At 46.0% G+C, this 21,540-nt stretch overlaps 1 protein-coding gene across 3 annotated transcripts in view; it reads right to left on the minus strand.

The window, feature by feature from the left end:
- Positions 1-21,540, minus strand: part of ANXA13 (annexin A13) — a 55,590-nt gene that overhangs the window by 15,518 nt on the left and 18,532 nt on the right. For 2 of the 3 annotated variants that reach the window (XM_043483906.1, XM_043483908.1), the window contains 5 exons: positions 16,442-16,559; positions 8,407-8,501; positions 4,493-4,663; positions 1,040-1,073; positions 858-937 (listed from right to left, as the gene is read on the minus strand). In XM_043483906.1, coding sequence (XP_043339841.1) covers positions 858-937; positions 1,040-1,073; positions 4,493-4,663; positions 8,407-8,501; positions 16,442-16,559 — 498 coding nt within the window. Of the gene's footprint in view, positions 1-857; positions 938-1,039; positions 1,074-4,492; positions 4,664-8,406; positions 8,502-16,441; positions 16,560-16,789; positions 16,893-21,540 lie in introns of those variants that run through there. The other variant, XM_043483907.1, reaches the window with a different exon arrangement.

The following is a 21,540-nucleotide window of genomic DNA, read 5'->3' on the forward strand; positions in this document are numbered from 1 at the left end:
TTTAGTTGACAGCTAGCAAGAAAACAGGAACATCAGTCTTACAGCCACAGAGAACTGAAATCTGAAAACGGCCAGTCAGCTCAGGAGAGGACCCCAGGCCTCACAGGAGATGGCAGCCCTTGATTCCAGCCCATTGAGACCCTGAGCCAAGGACTCAACTAACCTGTAACAGGAGCCCTGGCCCATGGAAACTGCTAGATCATAGGTCCGTGTTGTTGCTAAGTCTGCAGTAGTTTGTTATGTGGCAGAAGAGCATTCATGTAGTCTTCCTGCTATAGCTCAAGCTTACTCTGTGTTCTCTGCTATTGATCTCTCCACATGGAGAGTAATCAGAGGAAACACACAAAGCTCAGAAAGATGGGTGTGTCAGTGAGAGGTCAGAGGCCATCTGGCTGGAGGCCCGGGGGCTGCTTCCTCGCAGGGACAGTTCTGAAAACCCTGCTTTCCTGGCCAAGCGGTTCCTACAGGCTTAGACTCAGGGTGAAGCCTGGAAGTTAATTGTATCATGAAAAGGACCCTATTTGGGGTCAGATGAGTTGGCTCTTGCTCCCGGGCTATGTCTTACTGTGTATACACCTAGAGGTTCCTTACTGGCAAAGTGAAATGGCAATGCTTAATGAGATGGCTCACTAACAGAAAGGGATTGTAGACTGCAAATGACAAGGCAGATTGTTACGAGGGGGGAAATCTCCACTGAATAATTTCAGAAGAGCTGGATGGACAGAAGACAGGTTGGTGGTTCATCCGTAGCAGTTTAATAAGAGAAGGAAATGTTTATTATCTACATTGCCTTTTACATCATGGTTGCCTGTTGCCAAGGGCTATTTCTCAAGATTATAAAGCATCTTTACTCTTACCTGTAGCAGGGAGACCAGAATTCCTTTTAGGCTTCCACTTGTATCACCTTTGACATCTGATTCAAGGCTCTTGTTAAACACTTTAGGGGAAGAAGAAAGGAGGAGAGGAAGCAGATTTAGCTTCCCACAGGTAGTTTGCAAGAAGCATTCTTTATCTAAAGTCAGAACAAAAGGTCACTTACACCTTTGGTAGGCCTCTTTAATGGCAATGATTTCCTAGGAAAGATAATAAAAAAAAAATCAATACTTCAGAGCAGGGTTCATCGATAAGATAGGCAGACACCAGCCAAGATAAGAGGCAGAGCCTGTTTCTGGACACAGGATGCCTTCATGACTTCCTCCAAAGGGGGCAGTCCCTGAAGGTCAAGGTCCAAGCCTAGAGCAAGTCAGCAAGTCCCTGGCTATGTGGAGATAAGGGGTTTCCCTGGTGCCTTAGGTGGTAAAGAATCTGCCTGCAGCGTGGGAGAGCTCAATCTCTGGGTCGGGAAGATCCCCTGGAGAAGGGAATGGCTACCCACTGCAGTATTCTTGCCTGGGAAATCCCACAGACAGAAGAGCTGTTGGGTCACAGTCCATGGGGTCACAAAGAGTCGGACACGACTGAGCGACTAACACACATACACATCCTTAGTTAAAAGAGAAAGCATTACAGCTAAGCTGATTTAGTTTTTAAAGATTCCTCGATGTGGATCACTTTTAAAGTCTTTATTGAATTTGTTACCATACTGTTTCTGTTTTATGTTTTAGTTTCTTGGCCATGAAGATCTTAGCTCCCCACCCAGGAATCGAACCCACACACCCTACACTGGAAGGCAGTCTTAACCACTGGACCACCAGGGAAGTCCCTAAGCTAACATAGTCATTCACTGCCTTCTTGCTCCATCTCACTCCCCGTCTTCCCCCCAGGGAGCCAGGTTTAGAAATTCTGTGCATATTTTCCCTTTGCATTTGTACATATATGTTTGTGCTACTGAAAATATATAGAATTGTTTTGTGTATGTGTTTAAAAACTGGAATACTGTATGTATTTGTTCAATTTATTTTTTTCACTCAGTAATAGGTCTTTAAGGTCCAGCTATGCTTATGCACAATTAGTCACCTAGCATTTTTTTTTTTTTTAGATGGAGACAAAATGTTCCATCCTACAGTAAGCCCCAGTTTATTTAGCCAGCCTCTGACTGATGGACATTTAGGCTGTTTCCAATTTTTCTCTACTTCAAACAAGGCTGCACTCAGTCAACAATTCGCTATGTACTACAGTGCAAGTCTCTCCCTAGGGTGTGTGCTGGGAAGGACTGCCTTACAGGCACATGCCACCCTGATAAAACGAGTGTCATAATAAAGTGAACTACATGAATCTTTTGGTTTCCCAGTACATGCAAAAGTTACATTGATGTATATGTACGGTTGAGTCCTTTTGCTGTCTACCTGAAACTATCCCAACATTGTTAATCAGCTATAATGCAATATAAAATAAAAGGTTAAAAAAATAAAAAGAAAAAAGTTATGCTGACACTCTACTATAGTCTAATAAGTGTGCAATAGTGTCTGAAAAAACAATGTACATACCTTAATTTAAAAATACTTTATTGCTAAAAAATGCTAGCCATCATCTGAGCCTTCAGCGAGTCATCGTCTTTCTGCCAGGGGAGGGTTTGAAATATTGTGAGAATTGCCAAAATAGGACACAGAGACAAGAAGTGAGCAAACGCTGTTGGAAAAATTATGCTGATAGACCTGCTCCAAGAAGCATTGGTGCACACACTCAGTTTGTAAAAATGCAATAAAGTGAAGTCATAAAGCTGTGTGTGGTTGTATATTTCAATGGCTTGTCCCGAGGGGCCCACTTGGGAGCTGCCTCAGTTTACACTTGCATCAGCAGCATATAAGAGCCAGTGTCTCCCCACAGCGTCTCCCACAAACTGTTTAAAGTGAAAGTTGTGAGGCAGCGATGGGGAGAAGGGAGTCGGTCTGATGGAAGATGAGGAGCCAGGTGGGTGTTGCTGTGGTGGGCGGGAAGGGGTAGGAGGAGGTGGGGGCTGAACACCCGAGACTCTGCAGCCCCCTCCCCTTTCTCCTCCTTCCAACCCACTACCAGGATCTGCCTGAACCTGTCGCCTGCGTTCTCCCTGCTTTTCTCCTTTTTACTGTCAGATCTATTTCATTGGGGAAAAAAAAAAAAAAAGCCTTGCTCATTATTTGAGACCAGGACCCCAAGGAAACTAGGTTGAGGGTGAACCACATGGGGACAAATGTGATTAGAAAAAGAATGACCAAATTAACCTTCTGGCCAAAGGGGGCTGCCCAGATACTGGCTGTCTGGTCATTGGCACTTTGGTGCTTCTGGAAAGGATGGGGATACTGAGTAAGGAGAATTGTGTGGTTATTGGACAGAAGCAATGCCATCTGCCTGTGCTAACGCTCCTCTAAACCACCATCCTAAACCCAAATAGAGGGGTTTTATTATCTATGGGAAGAAGAGGAGTCCAGGGATGTTCAGGAAAGGGGTTTGCTCCTGTAGCCTGGATCCCGGTGGTGACTTGGGTAACGGGCTGGACAGCACAGGCTGAGCAGAAGGAACGAGCCTGGATCATCGACATTTGGGGCCTAAGTATTAACAGCCCAGTAGCATCAGAGCGCTGGGGTGGTTTTCCTCGCCGTCTGCTCCAGGCGCTGCTTCTGTTTCCTCCCTGGAGGAATCAGAACTGTTGGGTTTTCTTGGCAATTTCCTTGCTGGACCTCCCACTCTACATGACGGATGTTGCAGAAGAGGGAGGAAGATGTTGCAGAAGAAGAGGTCCAAAGAAGGACCTGGGGACCCTTTTTACTCTTGATGAAGTCCATGGTCCCCGGACTTCCCTGGTGGCTCAGATGGTAAAGAATCTGCCTGCAATGCAGGAGAGCGGGATTTGATCACTGGATCAGGAAGATCCCTTGGAGAAGGGAATGGCAACCCACTCCAGTATTCTTGCCTGGATAATTCCATGGGCAGAGGAGCCTGGCGGGCTACAGTCCATGGGGTCGCAAAGAGTTGGACATGACTGAGCAACTAATACACACACACACGGCCCCTCTGGGTTCTGGAAACAAAGATGAATGGGCCTTCACAAATGTCCTTTTTAGCTCCTGAGATGATGGCATGTACCCAAGGGACGAGGGGAGAGGGCTGCTGATAGAAGGACATGGAAACCTCTGGGAAGGTGGTGGCAGCCCCAGGTGTTCCCTGGGATGCCCTTCACATTTCCACCACTCTGCCTCGTTCCTTTGCTCCCTGCATCCACACTTGGATTGCTAATTGCAGTATTGGTGCTAGGAGACCTGCAAAGTTAGGCTGGGCAGGTAAAGTAGGACTCATATCCCACATATGAAACCGTGCATCTCTTTAGAAAAATAAAACATGATTGACACAGCTCTTCTGTAAGGCTCTATCCTGTCAAGCCAGGGGCAGTCACACCAAAACTGACCATCAGAAGATTGGAAGAGGCGTCTCTCCAGTGTGAACCAAGTGGGCACATTGCTTGCCCAGACATTTGCTCGCCAGAGGAGGGGATGGCTAGGAGCACTTTCCCTTCTGGCTGCTGTAACCCTCTCTGACGGGCATGTGGACGCTCCCTGGGGGCTCAGCTGGGACTCACCTTATTGGTTCTCGTGCACAGGACCTCGATGAGCACTGCCTCGTCTGTGCCCAGGCCCTTCATGGCCTTCTGCAGCTGCCGGGCAGCATACTCCTCGGGGCGATCCAGAAGGGCCAAGGCTGTCTTCTCAAAGTTTCCACTCAGCTCACTCTTGAGCACCTCCTCCAGGTCCTGTGGGGAGACGGTGGGAGTCCTGACTGAGAATGGCCTGAGGTCAGAAGGACAGGTGTCTGCTTTCCGCATGGCACGACCCCAGGAGCGGCTGGACACCTTCCGTGGATGCCCAGGGCACGCTCTAGACAGGAGCTCTACAGGGGTGGGCGACCTTCTCTGGAGGACAGTGATCACCCGACTGCCCATCCATCTGCTGGGGACACTGAAGATGAGTCACAATGACAGCAAGCATTTGCAGAACACTTTAGGGTTCAGAGAGCCTTCTCATTGATCAAGACAGCCCTAAGAGGAGAGGTATTTATTGCTTTATCCCCGTGGACTGAACCTCAGTAAGATAAAGGACTCGTCTACAAACACTTGGATAGAGAGGACTAACACAGTTGTCCTCTCCAGTAGACTGGATCATTCATTGGCCAGATGGGGGTGCTTTTGAGAGGGAAAGCACATGCGTGCTCAGTTGTGTCCAACTCTTTGTGACCCCATGGACTGTGCCCACAAGGCCCCTCTATCATGGAATTTTCCAGGCAAGAATACTAGAGTAGGTTGCCATTTCCTTCTGCAGGGAATCTTCCAGACCCAGCGATCGAACCTGTATCTCTGTGTCTCCTGCATTGACAGATGGATTCTTCACCAGCTGAGCCACCAGGGAAGCCCTGAGAGTGAAAGGGGGGCTCTACTAATAGTTGTCCCCTGTTGTCACAGGGGGACAACAGGAATAAAGGGAGACTGTCCTGGGCAAACTCCATGTAAAGCCACTTTGGTGTTTTGTTAAATCCTGAAAGGGACACATGTGGGAAAGAATTCAGGTTGGGAAAGGGAAGTTCATGAAATTCTTCCTGGCATCCTGTTTTTGGCAAGCCCCCCTAATCACGAGTAGACTGCCTGCTCCTGCCTGCCTCCCTCTGACTAGATGGTTTAATGAGAAAAGGGTCAAGAATGGACGTTCAGTCCAGCTAGAGTTGTCCCAACCGAAATGAAGGACCTTAAAGCAGGACTTTCATGCAGAGAGACAGCTCCGTGTGGGTCAGACTGGAAGCCGATAGACCAAGTTACAGCTCGAAGTGGGTCTGGCTACTCAGCTCCAGGCATGATGGCTAACAACACAGTCATGGAATTCTGTGACCTCGGAAATGCGCCTAATTTCATCATCTATCGGTTTCCTTCTTTGAAGAATGGGGAGAATAGTAAGACTCACTTCCTAGGGTTGTTGGGAGAATTAAATGAGACAGTCCTTGTAGACACTGAACACAGTGCCTGGCACATTTTTGATGTTCAGTAAGTGATTATTATTATTGCTGTTATTATTATTCTATGTTGATGAAACTTTCAGAGAGAAGGCAAATCAACTATTCCTCAAATGAACCTTTGAGTTCCAGATCTGGGAGAAAAACCCAGAAGATTTTTATCCGAGGCCCTGGGATCTGCTGCCTCAAAAGTGGGTTGTGATGTTAATATTACTAGCTTCATCCCATGGCAGTTGCTGCATCTAACCCTGACCTTGTAAAGACAGGCCTCTGGCCAGTGCTCTGGTGTGGATTCAACCGAAGACTGGAAATCGTTTTTCAAGTCAGATGGGCATTATGTAGAACTGCAGAGAAGAGAGATTCCAGCTGCTTGCTCTTAGAAGCCACAAGCATGAAAACAAACCCCTGTGTGTTTACATTCTATTTGGACATAGGAGCCAGCTCAGGATACCTTGGCTCTAACCCTGGTTTCCTGCTAACTAGCTGTGTCACCATGGGATGCTTTGTCTCTTTGGAGCTCAGTTGACTTGGGGATTTAGATTTGTTTGTCTCTAATGTCTTCCAGGGCTTCCCTGGTGGCTCAGTGGTAAAGAATCTGCCTACTGATGCAGGAGATGCTGGTTCAATCCCTGGGTCAGGAAGATGCCCTGGAGGAGGAAATGGCAACCCTCTCCAGTATTCTTTCCTGGAGAAACCCCATGGACAGAGGAGCCTGGCAGACTACAGTCCATAGGGTTGCAAAACAGTTGGACATGACTGAACAACTGAACCACGACAATGACAAGAGATGTCTTCTAGTGATATGATTCTCAGTCACTTCTTTGGTAGTCTCAGCCATCTGCTACACAGCTGAGAATTGGAAAGTTAAAAAAAAATGATTGGCAGATGTAGGTATTCCAGATTTTGTGCTATAGTGTGCCCACTCTAACAGAGCCCAAGGTTCTGACTTTGTACCTGTTTACTTTTATTTTACTGCTTCCTAAGTGGTGCGGTGATCAAGAATACTCCTGCCAATGCAGGAGACACATTCGACACAGGTTCAGTCTTTGGGTCAGGCAGATCCTCTGGAGGAGGAAATGGCAACCCACTCCAGTGTTCTTGATGAAAAATCCCATGGACAGAGGAGCCTTATGGGCAACAGTCTGTTGGGTTGCAAAGAGTCAGACATGACTTAGCACACACACACACTCTGATTTTACACCACAGCTTGAGAAGCCTGTGCCTGACTTTCCATATTGGCAGGATAGAAGTAGACGCAGTGCTTGAGGGGCTGCTACAGTCAGGCACACTGACAAGGGTGAAAGTTCAATGTCATTCAATTCAATTCAAAGCAGCTAAACTGAAGCTTCACTTGTCTTCACCAGTGTCATCAATGAATGGCATTGACAAGCCTCGCTGGGCGGAGAGAAGCAGGAAAAATGACAAACGCACAGCTGTCTGGACCACTCAACGCAGAAATAAACTGCTCCTCCTCTTACGGCAAGGGGTTCTCCAGACGCGATGGCTGGCCCTGGAGGTGGAAGACTTAGACTCGGGGCCTGGTTCTTTTTCTTACTAAGTGTGTGGTTTTGCATCAGTCATTTAAATAGATGAGCTCCACTTTCCTCTCTGTAAGATGGAAACAGCCATCCCTATCAGGGCTTCCCTTTGCTGGAAGGTGCCAGCATTCCCCTGTCTGATTCGCCCAGCAACCTGAGATGGGAGGCAAATTTATCATTGTATTTGTGAGGGGACCAAGCCTGGAGAGATGGTTGCCCGCCCAGCGACAAATAAGTAAGAAAGTCCATTTCTATCTCTGTATCTAATTATACATATAATTATGGACACTGTAAAGATTTTCTAAATTTGGAATTAGAATGCAGCATAATTAATATTTATTTTGTAAACTGATCATTCTAATGACATCAAGAAAACGTTAAATTGTGTTAATGATATATTAATGAAGAAAATACTGTAGAAAGGATAATATATTCTTAAAGATTTCTATACATAACACTTTCAACAATAAGAATGAAAGAAATGTAAAGAAAGGAAAAGGTGTTGCTGCTTAATGAAACAGAGTGTTTTCGCTTTTTGGTTTTTTAGTTTTTGTAATGGTCATTTATGAAGAATATATCATTTTCGAAGACACCTGAATAAATGAAGAATTCTTATATAAAGACCCTCCCGTGAAAGCTGATTTTCAAATTACTGGCCTATCTATACGTTAATATGTGGAATTAGTCCAAAAGAATGGGGGAAAAAATGAGGGATTAATTTAAAAAGAAGTCAATTGAAAAAGCAATGAGTTAATATTGATTTTACAGGCTATTGACAAGGCCATTTCAGTTTTTCTGAAGTCAATTAAAGCTCTAAATAGTTGTCTTGTTTTGTTTCTCCTGGGCTAACTAGATAAAGCTTTAAAGGTATCCCTCACTGTCTTGGGAACACAAAGGAAGCAGAAGAGACAGTTAAGACCAAGGCCATGTGCGCATGGCTGAGGACCCTTGGCATCACCTTGCCGTATGCTGTCTTGTACTTTTGTTTTATTTGTTGTCTCTCATTCGATGTCCTGCTTGATAAGATTTCAATGATGGCGGCTTCATCGGTTCCTAAAGTGCAGGAGAAAGAAACAAAACCACAGTGAGCAGGAAACAATATGGAAGTTTATTTGGTCCAGCTAGAGAAGCCAGGGTAGAGGTCACAGACCTTGGTAGAACCTAGATGGACCCTTTGACTTTAATATCTTGTGTTGATAACTGTGTTCTCTTTATTCACGTAACAAGTATCCACTGAGGTCTCACATTGCATAAAACACAGTACTAGGCATTGTAGTAGAAAGAGGAACAAATACAGTTTATCCCTTAATTTCACTCGTCAACATAAATGGAGGAGAAATGAAAACTTATGTCCGCACGAAACTTGAATTCAAATGTTCACAGCAGCATCATTCATAGTGGTCAAAAGGTGCAAACCACTTGAATGTCCATCAGTGGATAATGGGTAAATGAACTGTGCCGTATTCATTTGGTGGAATATTACTTGGCCAGAAAAAGGAATAGAGTACTGATACATTTGATGATATGAATGGACATTAAGCACGTCATGGTGAGTGAAAGAAACCAAACACAGGAATTGAAGTATTATGATTCCATTTATATGGAAGTCCAGCATAGGGAAATGTATATTAAGACAGAAAGTAGAACAGTGGCTGGAGGTGGGGTGGGCAGAGCAGTGATAGCTCAAGTGTAGGAAGTTTCTTTTTAAGGTGATGAAAATGTTCTAAATTGACCATGGTGATGGTTTCATACATCACCACATTAAAAACAACTGAATACATTAAAAACAACTGAACACTTTAAATGGTTGAATTGTATGGTGTGTGACTTATACCTCAAAAAAAAAAAAACCACTGTAAAAACAAATATGGTATGTTCCTTGGCCTCCAGGTGCTTAAAATGAAGTGGAAGAGGTTAAGACAAAAGGCCCAAATTGCTACAATATCAAACCCTTTCATAAACTTGTTAATTTCAGAGAAAAGTCCTAATTGGTAGCTTGAGGGGGTAGTTACCCCTTAGACTCATCTGAACCACACTTTTCCCCTGGTGCTCAAAGTAATCGTTGTTCATCATAGGTGAAAGTGAAAGTTGCTCAGTGTCCCACTCTTTGCCACCCCATGGACTGACTATACAGTTCATGGAATTCTCCAGGCCAGAATACTGGAGTGGGTAGCCTTTCCCTTCTCCAGGGGATCTTCCCAACCCAGGGATCAAACCCAGGTCTCCCGCATTGCAGGCGGATTTGTGATCAATACCGAAACAATAATGACTAAGGAAGAAGGGCAGTGCATCCTTTTTAGAACCTGGACGCAGGGTGGGAAGGGGCTTCCCAGGTGGCTCTAGCAGTAAAGAACTCTCCTGTCAATGCAGGAGATGTAAGAGATGTGGATTCGATCCCTGGGTGGGGCAGATCCCCTGGTGGAGGGAATGGCAACCCACTCCAATATTCTTGCCTGGAGAATCTCATGGACAGAGGAGTCTGGTGGGCTATGGCCATAGGATGGCAAAGAGTTGGACATTACTGAAGCAACTTAGCACGCATGCACGCACAGAGTAGAAAAGATGTCCCAGGGGTTGCAAATATGGGAATGAAAAAGACTATTTGATCAACAAACCCTGAACTCAATTTTTTCAGACTGGGTTCAAGTCCTGGGCTCCACCCTTAAACCACATGACAAATCATCAGATTCTGGAGCGTTCCTGCCTGTTCCTAGCCCTCCTCTCATGCCTGCTATCTGCGAACAGCATGTGCTGGCAAGGACTTGAAGTGTTTGACTCTCGCACCGGCCCTCATCACTCTATTTGGAAAGTCAGTGCCGGGACTTAGAAAGACTGCGCTGACCCAGCGGTTGGAGGGCTGTGTGCTGCTCCTAGGGACAGCCACAGCTCCATGTCCGTGGACCGTTTGAGTAGTCTCAAGGACTAGTTCCACCCTTACAATTCCAGGAAGATCTAGCTCTTTGATTCCAGCTGGAGAAACAGAAAATTTTAGGATGAGCTCACTTGCAAAAATAGCGTTCGCTGCCTGCCTCATTCCGACTCACTCCCAAAGCTATTTCTGCTGTCCCTCCTCATTTCCTCCTGCAGCCTCGCCTCCAGAATCTGTATGCAGTTACTTCCTCTGCGACATGATGTCTTCTTAACCTCTGAGTGCTGGAAATCTCACCTCAGAAGGGATTATTTTTTCTCATAAAAAATTCTCTGAATCCAACCCCTTCCTTTTTTTTTCCCACATGGGCTGCTCCATGGGGATCCTGCCTTACTCTCACTTTTTCTGGTCAGAATTCGCTGTCCTGATTGGCCTTTCTGCTGAGCAGATCAGCCTGCTCACCCTTCTGATTCAAACCATTCCATCTAGGCCCCTTTAGATCCAGAACAACAGCCTGGACTCTCCCCTCTGCCTGCAAGGCCTTCTGTTAGCTTTGCGCTCCTCACCTTCACTTCCGTTCCTCCTTCAGGACTCAACTCGCTGGAGTTTCCTGGGAAGAGATGGGCTCTCCTTCCTGGTCTGTCCTATTGCCCTTCCTCTTCCTCCGTCCTGTCTCTGCCATCCCTCACTGCAAGTTCCATGGGAGCAGGGGGCCCTGCTCATTGCAATCTCCACACAGAAGACTCGCAGCATTCATCAGACCTGACTTGCTGAGTGAAGGAGTGTTTAAATGCACGGGGACGTTTGCACTGCATTTTGACGGAGCTGGTCTCCGCATGGGTGTGAAGCTGTGTGCTCTACTCAGGCCCTCTGTACGTAGCGGGTGATGTGACGTGTGTGTGTGTGCTTGTGTTGGACTCTTTTTGACCCTATGGTCTGTAACCTGCTAGGCTCCTCTGTCCATGGAATTCTCCAGGCAAGAATACTGGAGTGGGTTGCCATTTCCTTCTCCAGAGAATCTTTCCGACCTGGGGATCGAACCCGAGTCTCCTGTATCTCCTGCACTGGTAGGCAGATTCTTTACCCCTCAGCCCCCCAGGAAGCCTGTAGGGACCAACAGGAAATCCTCTGCTCCGAAGCTTTGGTCAACCTTTATCTGCATAATTCAGGACAATAGAGTTAACATTTTAAAAGCAAGGCTTTTAAGACTTTCCTTCCTGCAATACTTCTTAGAAGGAGAGCAGAGCTGTCTGGGGCTGGCCTAGCAGCAGCCTGGAGGTGGGGGTGAGCCTGGAGGTGGTGGGGAGCCTGGAGGTGGGTGGAAATGACTTGACCCCTCAAGCTCTTTGAGTCCGGGCATCGGGTTTATCTGGGGAGCTGTTTCCACTGCCGGACCAAGAAGCGGTTTACTGAAGGGTGACCTCATCTTATATTTCACAGTATGTGTATCACACAAGCAGTCCGTGCAGGGGAACAATTTCCTGTAAACATTTACAATGGTTTGAGGCACCAGGGCCAGTCCCGAGCAATTCTGGGAAAGACTTTTTTTTTTTTAAATGAGGAAAGAAGGAACCTCAGCCTTGACTGTGCATAGGACGCAGTAATTACACAGTCGAGGTCAGAGCCCGGTGACCGTCAGCCTCGGAGGGCCGAGAGCCTGCTGACTTTGGCTTTCCCGGCACTTTTCTGGGAAGACACGGAGCTGAGTCTCAGCAGGATGGTGGGGAGCTGAGTCTCTGCTGGGTTTGAAGCGATCTCCCTGTTACCCTCCCTGATGAGTGACCACTTCTCAGAAGGCCTCAAGGCCAGCCACAGCCACCCTCCAACAGCTCCATGGCAGCTTCTCCCTCTAAGACCCGTTTCTGTATTTTTTGGAAGGAGAAATGGGAAACCTCCTTTTGCATTTCTGAGAGGATAATGAATGTTGGGGTCCGTGCACTATCAGATTAAGGCATTATCTACAGGAGGGACCTGCTGGGATGGGGGTTCACAGAGCCCTGAGAGGAAGGCCTAACGGAGGGTCAGTGTCAAGGGTTTGGGTTAACCAAGACCCAGACCAAGGGTCCAAGGTACTTAGGAGCCAGGGAAGCATAAGCACCAAAGATGTGAAAAGGAAATCTGCCAGTTTAGCGATATTTGGAAAAATCAATTGTTATTTTATGGTATAGCATTCTTTTTTTTTTTTTTTAATTGGAGTACAATGTTGTTTTACAATGTTGTATTAGTTTCTTGTTGTGTATCAAAGTGAAGCAGCCATCCTTATACACATATCCCCTCTCCCTTGGATTTCCTTCCCATTTAGCTCACCACAGAGTTCTGAGTAGACTTCCCCGAGCTATGCTGTGGGTTCTCATTAGCTATCTGCATTATATTGCAGTGGATCTAAGTCAATCTCAATCTCCCAGTCCATTCCACCACCCCTTCCCTGCTTGGGGTCCATATGTTTGTTCTCTTTATCTGTATCTCTATTTCTGCTTGGCAAATAAGTTCACCTATAGCATTTTCCTAGAATCCACATATATGTGTTAATATACAATATTTGTTTTTCTCTTTCTGGCTTGCTTCATTCTATATGACACACTCTAGTCAATCCATGTCTCTACAGATGGTCCAATTTCATGCTTTTTTATGCTTGAGTAATATCGCATTCTTATTATTTTGACTTTCATAGGTGGGTGAATGAGTGGGAGCCCACATAACCTTTCTGATGCCTAGGGCCTCTAACCTCTCGCTATGCAGTATGGTGGATGCATGTGGCTATTGAAGATGCAAAGTGTGGCTGGTCCAAGTTGAAATGTTCTGTAACTGTAGAATATATAGAGTCCTTTGATGACTCAATGTGAAAAACGGGATGTCAGGTATCTCATGAATAACTTTGAAATTGGCTATCAGTTGAAATGATATTTTCAATACAGTATTGAGTTAACTAAAATATATTGTTAAAATTAATTTCACCTGGATTTTAAAATTTGGCTTCTCAAAAATTAAAAATGACCCGTATGTCTCACCATGATGGCTATTGGACAGCTTGGCCTTAGAAATTTAAGTCCAGCCCTGGCAGGGCTGGTATAGCAATAAGATAAGTACTTGGTCTTACAGATGAGTTTTGCCAATGATACAATTTTGATTGGACTTACTCTTACTATCAGAGGTTGGAATTCTAGACCTTTATCCAAATGATAGCTTTTCAAGATGGCTCTAGGTCCAATCACCCCATCCTCATTTCATAACTTTTTGACTCTGGACAAGTATTTAACCTCTGAGCCTTGGCATTCTCATCTGTTAAGTCATTACAGTACAATTTTACAGGGTTGTCGGGAGGTTACAAAAGATGATGTCTGTGTGGTGGTACCCAGTTTAGCACTTGGCATGTAGAAGGGACTCTCCAATAGTCACCAGCACAAGAGTGGCCACACCTAAGTGGGCGGAGGAGGAGAATCCAGTGTGACATTGATGTTCAGTAGGCGCTGCATCTGTGCTTGGCAAACTAAATTCGCGTGGTAGCTAAGAACTCAGGGATTTATCATAAACCACAGCTGACTCATCCCACACCCACTTCAGCCCCTGTCTCCAGCCCACATCCAGATGTCAGGCCCTCACTCAGAAGGCAGCAGGGAAACACCTGTGAGGCTGGCTCAGACCCTCAGAACTATAAACATCCTGACACTCGCAGGCAAGCATGCCTCCCAACAGCTGTTGTCCAAATAGAAGATCAGTCAGCCAGGATGTGAGCACAGACCAGTTCCTCTCTGCTGAGCTTGCCTCTGATGCCCCCAGACCGAACAACCTGCTTGTCATCCTTCATTTCCAGCCCTCCCACCTCTGATTTATTCAACAATACTTACTATGTAGAAATCTCTTCTACTACTTCCTGCCACATTGTCTCCAACCCCAGGTCTTTGAGACTTCAGCGTTTCTTGGGCAAGGTAGACTATGCTATAGTTGGACAGTTCCTTCTACAGAAGCAAAAGATGTTTTCCTAGAACTTCCACTGTGGATCCCAGGTCTTTCCCCTGGAGTCACAAAAATTTTAAATGGCCATCTTCTACCACAATACCCATTCCTAGGAAAGTAAGTCTCCACTAATTTACCTCTAAGTAAAATCTAGCACTTGTCTTCATAAAACATTATGCCAAGAGAAAGAAGCCAGACACAACAGACCACATACTGTATACAGTGAGTCCCCTACAGATGAACCTTCAAGTGTCGAACTTTCCAAGATGCAAATGTGCATTCTATCAATGCCAGGTGTGAGTGAAATAGCAGTCTGCCCTCCATCTCCTATTGCTGATGATGCTTCAACTCTACTGTCTCCCACCTCATCTCCCTCCTCCAGTCAGCATCTCTTCTATCCTCTTCACTCGATGCCCCAGTCCCTGTATGCTGGCTCTTGTACTGTACTACTGTACTTTTCAAAGTACTGTAAGATTAAAATGTTTTTCTTTATTTTTTTGTGTTTGTTTTTATGTATTATGTGTGTGAAAAGTATTATAAATGTCTTACAGTACAGTACTGTGTAGGCGATTGTGTTAGTTGGGTGCCTAGGCTAACTTTGTTGGACTTAGGAACAAATTGGACTTATGAATGCACTCTTGGAATGGGACTCGTTTATATGTAGGGGACTCACTGTAATGTCAGGTGCATGAAATGTCCAGAATAAGCAAATCATAGAGAGAGGAAGTGGACCAGTGATTGCCTGGACCTGAAGGTGGAGTGGGAGCGGCTATGAATACACGTGGGGTTTCTTTTGGTTGATGAAAATGTTCTGAAACTAGAGGTGATGATTACAAAACCCTGTGAATGTATGAAACCCCATTAAACTGTACACTGCAAAAGGGTGGATTTTGAATATAGGGATTATATCACAATAAGAAAGAGAATCATTTAATAAAGAAGCTTTTGGATTTAGATGGCTTCTACCAGCCGTGTCTTCTCAGGCCTGACCCCACCCACAGCCGCTGTGTGGCTGAGGTGGCTTAGCTGTGGTGTCTCTAAATTGTTGGCACTTGGAGGCAATGACAGAAACTGGTTCAGTCCCAGGGCTCACTGCTACTGGTGTTGTGTCTTTGGGTATGTTACTTAACTTGTCATGGCCTTTCCCCTCATCTGAAAAATGGACTTCTGCGAGAATAACTTAATGAGAGCTTATATATAAAGTGCTTGGCTCAATGCCTAGAATATTAAAAGTTTCTCAATAAGTGTAAGAAAGAAAATTGAGGAAATTCATCAACCTTGCCCCTCTTTTTTCTCCCAAGCTATTGCTATTACTTCCTTGTTCTCCTGGAGCCCTTGCTCAACAGGGTCAACCTCAGTTACTTCCTTGGGTTCCAGAGCCTCCTTTCATGGCCCAGCACTAGATGCTCTTTCCCTCATCCCACTTTGTTCCTGGGTTTACCTTTCTCCTGATCTCTTGCTTGTTGTTGCTATTTAGTTGCCAAGTCATGTCCAACTCTTTTGCCACACCATGGACTGTAGCCCGCCAGGCTCCTCTGTCCACGGGATTTCCCAGGGAAGAATACTAGAGTGGGTTCCCATTCCCTTCTCCAGGGGAATCTTCCTGATCCAGGAATTGAATCTGCATCTCCTCCATTGGCAGGCCGATTCTTTACCACTGGGCCAACAGGGAAGCCCAACCTCCTGCTTAGTCTCCCATTCTTGGCCTTGCACTTAGGCCTGGATGTAAATAGCTACTCTGGTGTGGCCCCTTGATTTGTGACCTTGCCGACAGTTTTAGGTCCACTTCTGCTTCCAGATGATGCTTCAGGTCCCTAGTTCAGTTCTTATCAGCCCTGACTTCCCACCACCTCCCATGAAAGACATCAAAGGGTTTAGATGACATTAGGATTGTAGAAACTACACTTCTCATGAAGTTTCCCCACCTCAAGTTCAAATTAAATGCCATAATTTTCAATCTCCAGCTATTATGTTGAATCCTGAAATGTAAAAGGATCTGATAACTTTGAGAGCTTTTATAAAGGGAAACTTAAAAGCAATCAGCTTAGCTTGGGAGATATAAATACAAGCTAAGTGAGAGGTCATCTTCCTGAGATCGTGGGAAAGTCAGATGTGAGATCAAGTTTAATCAGCTTCAGGAGTGAATGAGAAAACAAAATATCTTTCATACCCATTCCTTTGCAGGCTTTGTTCAGCTTTTTGGCATCTTGATCGGCATCAAAACGCTGATGACTTTTTGCTTTGTTATCTCGACCAGCACCCAAGCCCTGATGACTCTTCCCTTTGGCCTAGAAGAAAAAATAATGGCAAAGGTAAGTGGACAATTTGTTGTTGTTGTTGTTGTTCAGTCATTAAGTTGTGTCTGACTCTTTGGGCATTAAAAATGATCTCTGGCTGAAATTGGCAGCTAAAAGGAAGACCAAGCAGACACCCAGATGAGGCAACAGCTGCCGCTGTACTCATGGGTACATGTGGAAATCAGCTGGGGAAGCTCTGGCCGCAGAGAGACGGCTGGTACCTCCTGGAGCCAGCTGGACTCGGATGCCCACAGAGAATGGGCCTCTCTGTTCTCAGGGACAATCAGCCCAGTCAGCTCTGGGAGGAGCGATTTTCTCATCGACTCCTCCATGTGTCTGTCTCTGAAACAGAGAGTAATACAATGGGCCAGTGTCTTGGAATGCTGGTTTTTCCCCTTTGCCTTGAGACACAGCCTGTCTAGGGAATAGTTGCTGCTTGCCAGAAACTGAGGATTCTAGGATCTTATTACAGATCCATTTTGCAAGCTGGGCTAAAGCTTTACCATTCACACAATGAGAGACATACTATTTAATTTGTCAGAGATAACCCTATGGAACAAAACAGAGGTATTGGTTTTTACTGATCCTTGGGAAGAGAAAGTTCTGTATGTATACTAATCTAATGTTTCCCATATTTTAATCATTGGCATAGTATATCCACGAAATGTCCACAGCTATCTGCTGCTGCTGCTGCTAAGTCACTTCAGTAGTGTCCGACTCTGTGCGACCCCACAGATGACAGCCCGCAGCTATCTAGGTCTACATCTTTATTATTTGCTTATTATTTTTCTATCAATTGACCTAGTTTGTTTTGCTTAAAGTTATTTTCCAGAAAGAAACTTTCTGTTAGCACTGAAGTGGAAAGCCAGTGTGGCTTGCTTAAAAAGAAGGTAAGCATAAAAAATCAGTGCACCACTATTAAAAATTTAAAGACGTGAGGTTAATTGCAGTTATGCATCGGGGAGCTTTGAACACACCCTGGCTTTTCTCAGCTCTTTGTCTCTCCTCAGAGACCTTCTTTAATGACAAGTGTCACTTATTTGCCCTCCTTCCAGGAAAGTTGGCTCAAGTGTTACTGTCTACACTCCCGATGCTCGGCTCCCTTCTTTCATTTCTGCGGGTGCCTATTGGGAATGAGCAGTAAACCACATGAAGCACAGAGGAGGCGTTGCGTTCATCTGCCTGGCAGCCCTGTGTCCTTTGAGGCCTTCCCCTCCCCTAGTCCATGCGGTCTCACTGGGACCATCAGTCACGAGGCTGGAGCCCCGTTGTCCTGCCCTTGGGAGGACACGCGCCCTGTCACTCAGGCAGTAGTGACTGGTTCCGGAGTGGGGATGTAATCCAAGCAGGATCAATGAGAATTCTTCCTGCTCTGATAGATAGATTTGGGGAGAGAGATGTCTCTCCCTGCTGGGTTTGCTAAGCTGACTGAGAGTCAGTGCAGGGCGTGTTGGTGGCCGTGTTGTCCACTCCAGGAAGGAGGCATGGGTTCAGTCTGAAGCAAAGCAGAGGCAATAAGAGTGGAAATATGGAGAGAGAGATTGAGAATATAACTAAGGACTGGAGGAGGGCTGACTTTTAGGTTTTGGTTGATGGAGAATCATATAATTTTAGAGCCAAAGGGATATCAGGACCCCCTATCACCCCATTGCCTTTTGGAATGTAATGTATAGCCCATCTCCCCCCCCCCCCTATTTTTTGGCGACCCTGTGTGACGTGAGGGATCTTAGTTCCCCAACCAGGGATCAAACCCATGCCCCCTGCAGTAGAAGCACCATGTCTTAACCCCTGGACCTTTAGGGAAGTCCCACCTGGCCCATCTTAAAGTATCTATTCCTGAAACAAGCTGGAGCAGGACTCATATTTGTTGAGCACCTGCCACATGCTAGACGACTCCTTCACTTACAGACCTTTCATCATGGGGAAGAGTAGGTGTTAGTCATCTGATTTACAGACGAGGAAGCCTGGGTTCACGCAGGTCAGAGCATCTGTCTATGGCCTTGCAGGATGTACCAGCTCACTTTGTCTCCTAAAGCCCATGCTCCTGTGTCTCCTGCACCATCCTCTGTGTATGCATGCTCAGTCACTTCAGTTGTGTTCAACTCTGCAACCCTATAGACTATAGCCTTTCGGGCTCCTCTGTCCATGGAATTTTCCAGAGAATACCAGAGTGGGTTGCCATGCCCTCCTCCAGGGGATCTTCCCAACCCAGGTATCAAACCCACAGCATCTCCTGCGTCTTCTGCATCGCGGGCAGATTCTTTACTGCTGAGCCACCTAGGAAGCCCTGCACCATCCTGCCTCACATCTAATTATGACTGGTACCTTCACATTCAGCGGAGGGATGGTGTGTCCCATTTTCCTTTCCCAGTCTTGTCAGCTGTAAGAAAACTATCTGGGACTTAGGAAGGCTTGTTGGCAGGACCAGAAATATAATTTGTGGAGCTCAATGCAAAATGAAAATGTAGGGCTCTTTGTTCAAAGTGATGGAGAATTTCAAGGCCATCAAAGCATTAAACCAAGAGCAGGGCCTTTGTAAGCGTGGGACCCTGCAGCTGCCCAGGCTGCGCACTGACCAAGCTCACCCCGCTCTTTGATCACGTTCTGAAAGGGCTGGTCCTCTGTGTGGGAGTGAGGGAAGGAGCAATCTCAAAGACATAAATTGTGCCTCTCTTTTCATCAGGAGTATCATGGGTGGCTCAAGAAGCGAGGTGGAGTTGAACCAGAGCAGCAGAAATCTCCTAGTAACAGGCTGATTCATACACAGCTCTGTAGGTCACTTTAGCTTCATCCGTGCAAGAATTCAGTGGAACTCTTATTATCTATCCCACTTCCCAACTGACAAGTTGAAACAGATGGGGGCTCTGTGAATGGTTCTGGTTATGCCTGAGGGTCCTGGCCGAGGGGTGGGGAGGGTGGGGAGGGGTCCAGGTGGGTTTACGCTTCCCCGGCTCTGTGCTGGCAGGCTGCTTCTCCCCCAGGGGGAGACTTTTTTCCTCATTGACACAAAGATGCTGCCAGGGCTTGCGGATGCCATGAGGAGACTTGTTCAAGATCCCCTGGCCAGGTAACTGCGGAACTGGACTTAAACCAGGACTGTCTGGAAGTCAGCTATGGAATGCCATTTGGTTTCTGTTTTAGTAAGACGGTTCCATCATACAAATATCATGGAGTTGTAAGAGCGGAGGGATGTGAAAAGGAACCTCGGAACAGGGGCAGTTTGTTTATCCAAGGCCGGAAAAGTAAAAATAAGTGTCCTTTAGGCCAAAATAATACTGAGTCTGGCCAAGGTGGGAGGACCATGGTGGGGGGAAAGGGGGCTGGTGGAGGGTGTGCATTGGGAGAGGGCTGAGCCACACTTCAGGAGTAAAGATGATGTTGAGACTTCATTGTTTCCTTTACAACTAATGCAGCATGTAAGTCCAGATCAGACGTACGACTCTCAGCAGGGCAGGATAAAGGAACTGCCCCCTTCTTGTAATGACTCTTAGCTGTCTTGGTTATCTTTCCTTATCAGAAGAGAATTCCATCTTGTTCCTAGTTGTTTAGTCGCTCAGTCATGTCCAACTGTAGCCCGCCAGGCTCCTCTGTCCATGGGATTCTCCAGGCAAGAATACTGGAGTGGGTTGCCATTTCCTTCTCCAGGAGATCTTCCCAACCCAGGGATGGAACCCACGTCTCCTGCATTGGCAAGCAGATTCTAACAGCAGGATATTCGATGTCAGAGGGAAGGCATTGTGTGATGTGATTTTAAAAAGAAAAAGAGAAAAAAAAAACAGTCTGAAAGGAATCTTCCCCTCAGCATGGCTGGGACTGTGTCTACAATGGCTGCATTCATCAGCCATGGCCCGTGTTGATGTAAGGGCTGTCCTTGGCTTGTTCCGATGAGCCGGGTAACAGCTTCTCCGGAATGCACACAGAGCAGACATTCGTCCTCTATGGTTCATTGTTAATGGGCCGGGCAGCTGACTCTGGGGTCTCGGGCCGATTTGCTCATCAGAAGATTTTGTTTTGAAACCTGAGGCCACTGAGCAGAACTTCCAATACAAAGCAGGTCTGCAGGAATGCGCACCAGACACAAAATGGCAATGCAGGAGACCCCAGGATGGGGACGAAAGGTTGAGTTTGTGAGGGCTGAGGCAAACACATGGTTATTCTACCTGCTTTCTACTACAAGGCATCAAAGAGCTGGGGCAACATTCCTTTTTTGTTTTGTTTTTTTAAATAGCATTTGCACTGACACTCGGGAGACACATAAAAAAGACATGGTGCTAGACGTTAATAAAAAAGATTACAGAGTCTGGGTTCAAGGCCACATAGATTCAAGTTTGAATGTGGTCCTGCTCCTCTGCAGCCATGTGACCTTGAGCCAATTAAACTCTAAGCCACTATTTCCTCATCTGTAAAATGGGGGCAGTGTCTGCCTTCTGAGATCAGAGACTTACTTGAGATAACATTTCCAGTGCCAGATAATTAGACAAGCCACAGACATGTTAGTCCTGTCTCTGCTTCTTTGGGCAAACTCTTTTATTTTTTGTCTTGTAGTGACAGTTAGGCTTTCACTACTGTGTATTTTGACTTGGCAAATTTGGAAGGTATACACGTATTTTCTAAACTTAAAATTATGAGATTCTATGATCTATTTATTCATCCATCTATCATCTATCTATTATCTAGATATCTATACATACATCCATCTATTATCTATCTTGCAATGCCCCAGAAGACATCATGTTTATAATAGGTAGCCACTGAGGATGTGTTAATGGGCTTCCCTGGTTGCTCAGTGGTAAAAAAATCCCCCTGCAATACAGGAGACACAGGAGACACAGGTTGACCCCTGGGTTGGGAAGATCCCCTGGAGGAGGGCATGGCAACCCACTCCAGTATTCTTGCCTGGAGAACCCCATGGACAGAGGAGCCTGGTGGGCTGCAGTCCATGGGGTCGCAAAGAGTTGGACATGACTGAAAT

Source organism: Cervus canadensis, chromosome 12 (genome assembly GCF_019320065.1).
Source record: "Cervus canadensis isolate Bull #8, Minnesota chromosome 12, ASM1932006v1, whole genome shotgun sequence".
In the NCBI taxonomy this organism is placed as follows: Eukaryota; Metazoa; Chordata; class Mammalia; order Artiodactyla; family Cervidae; genus Cervus; species Cervus canadensis.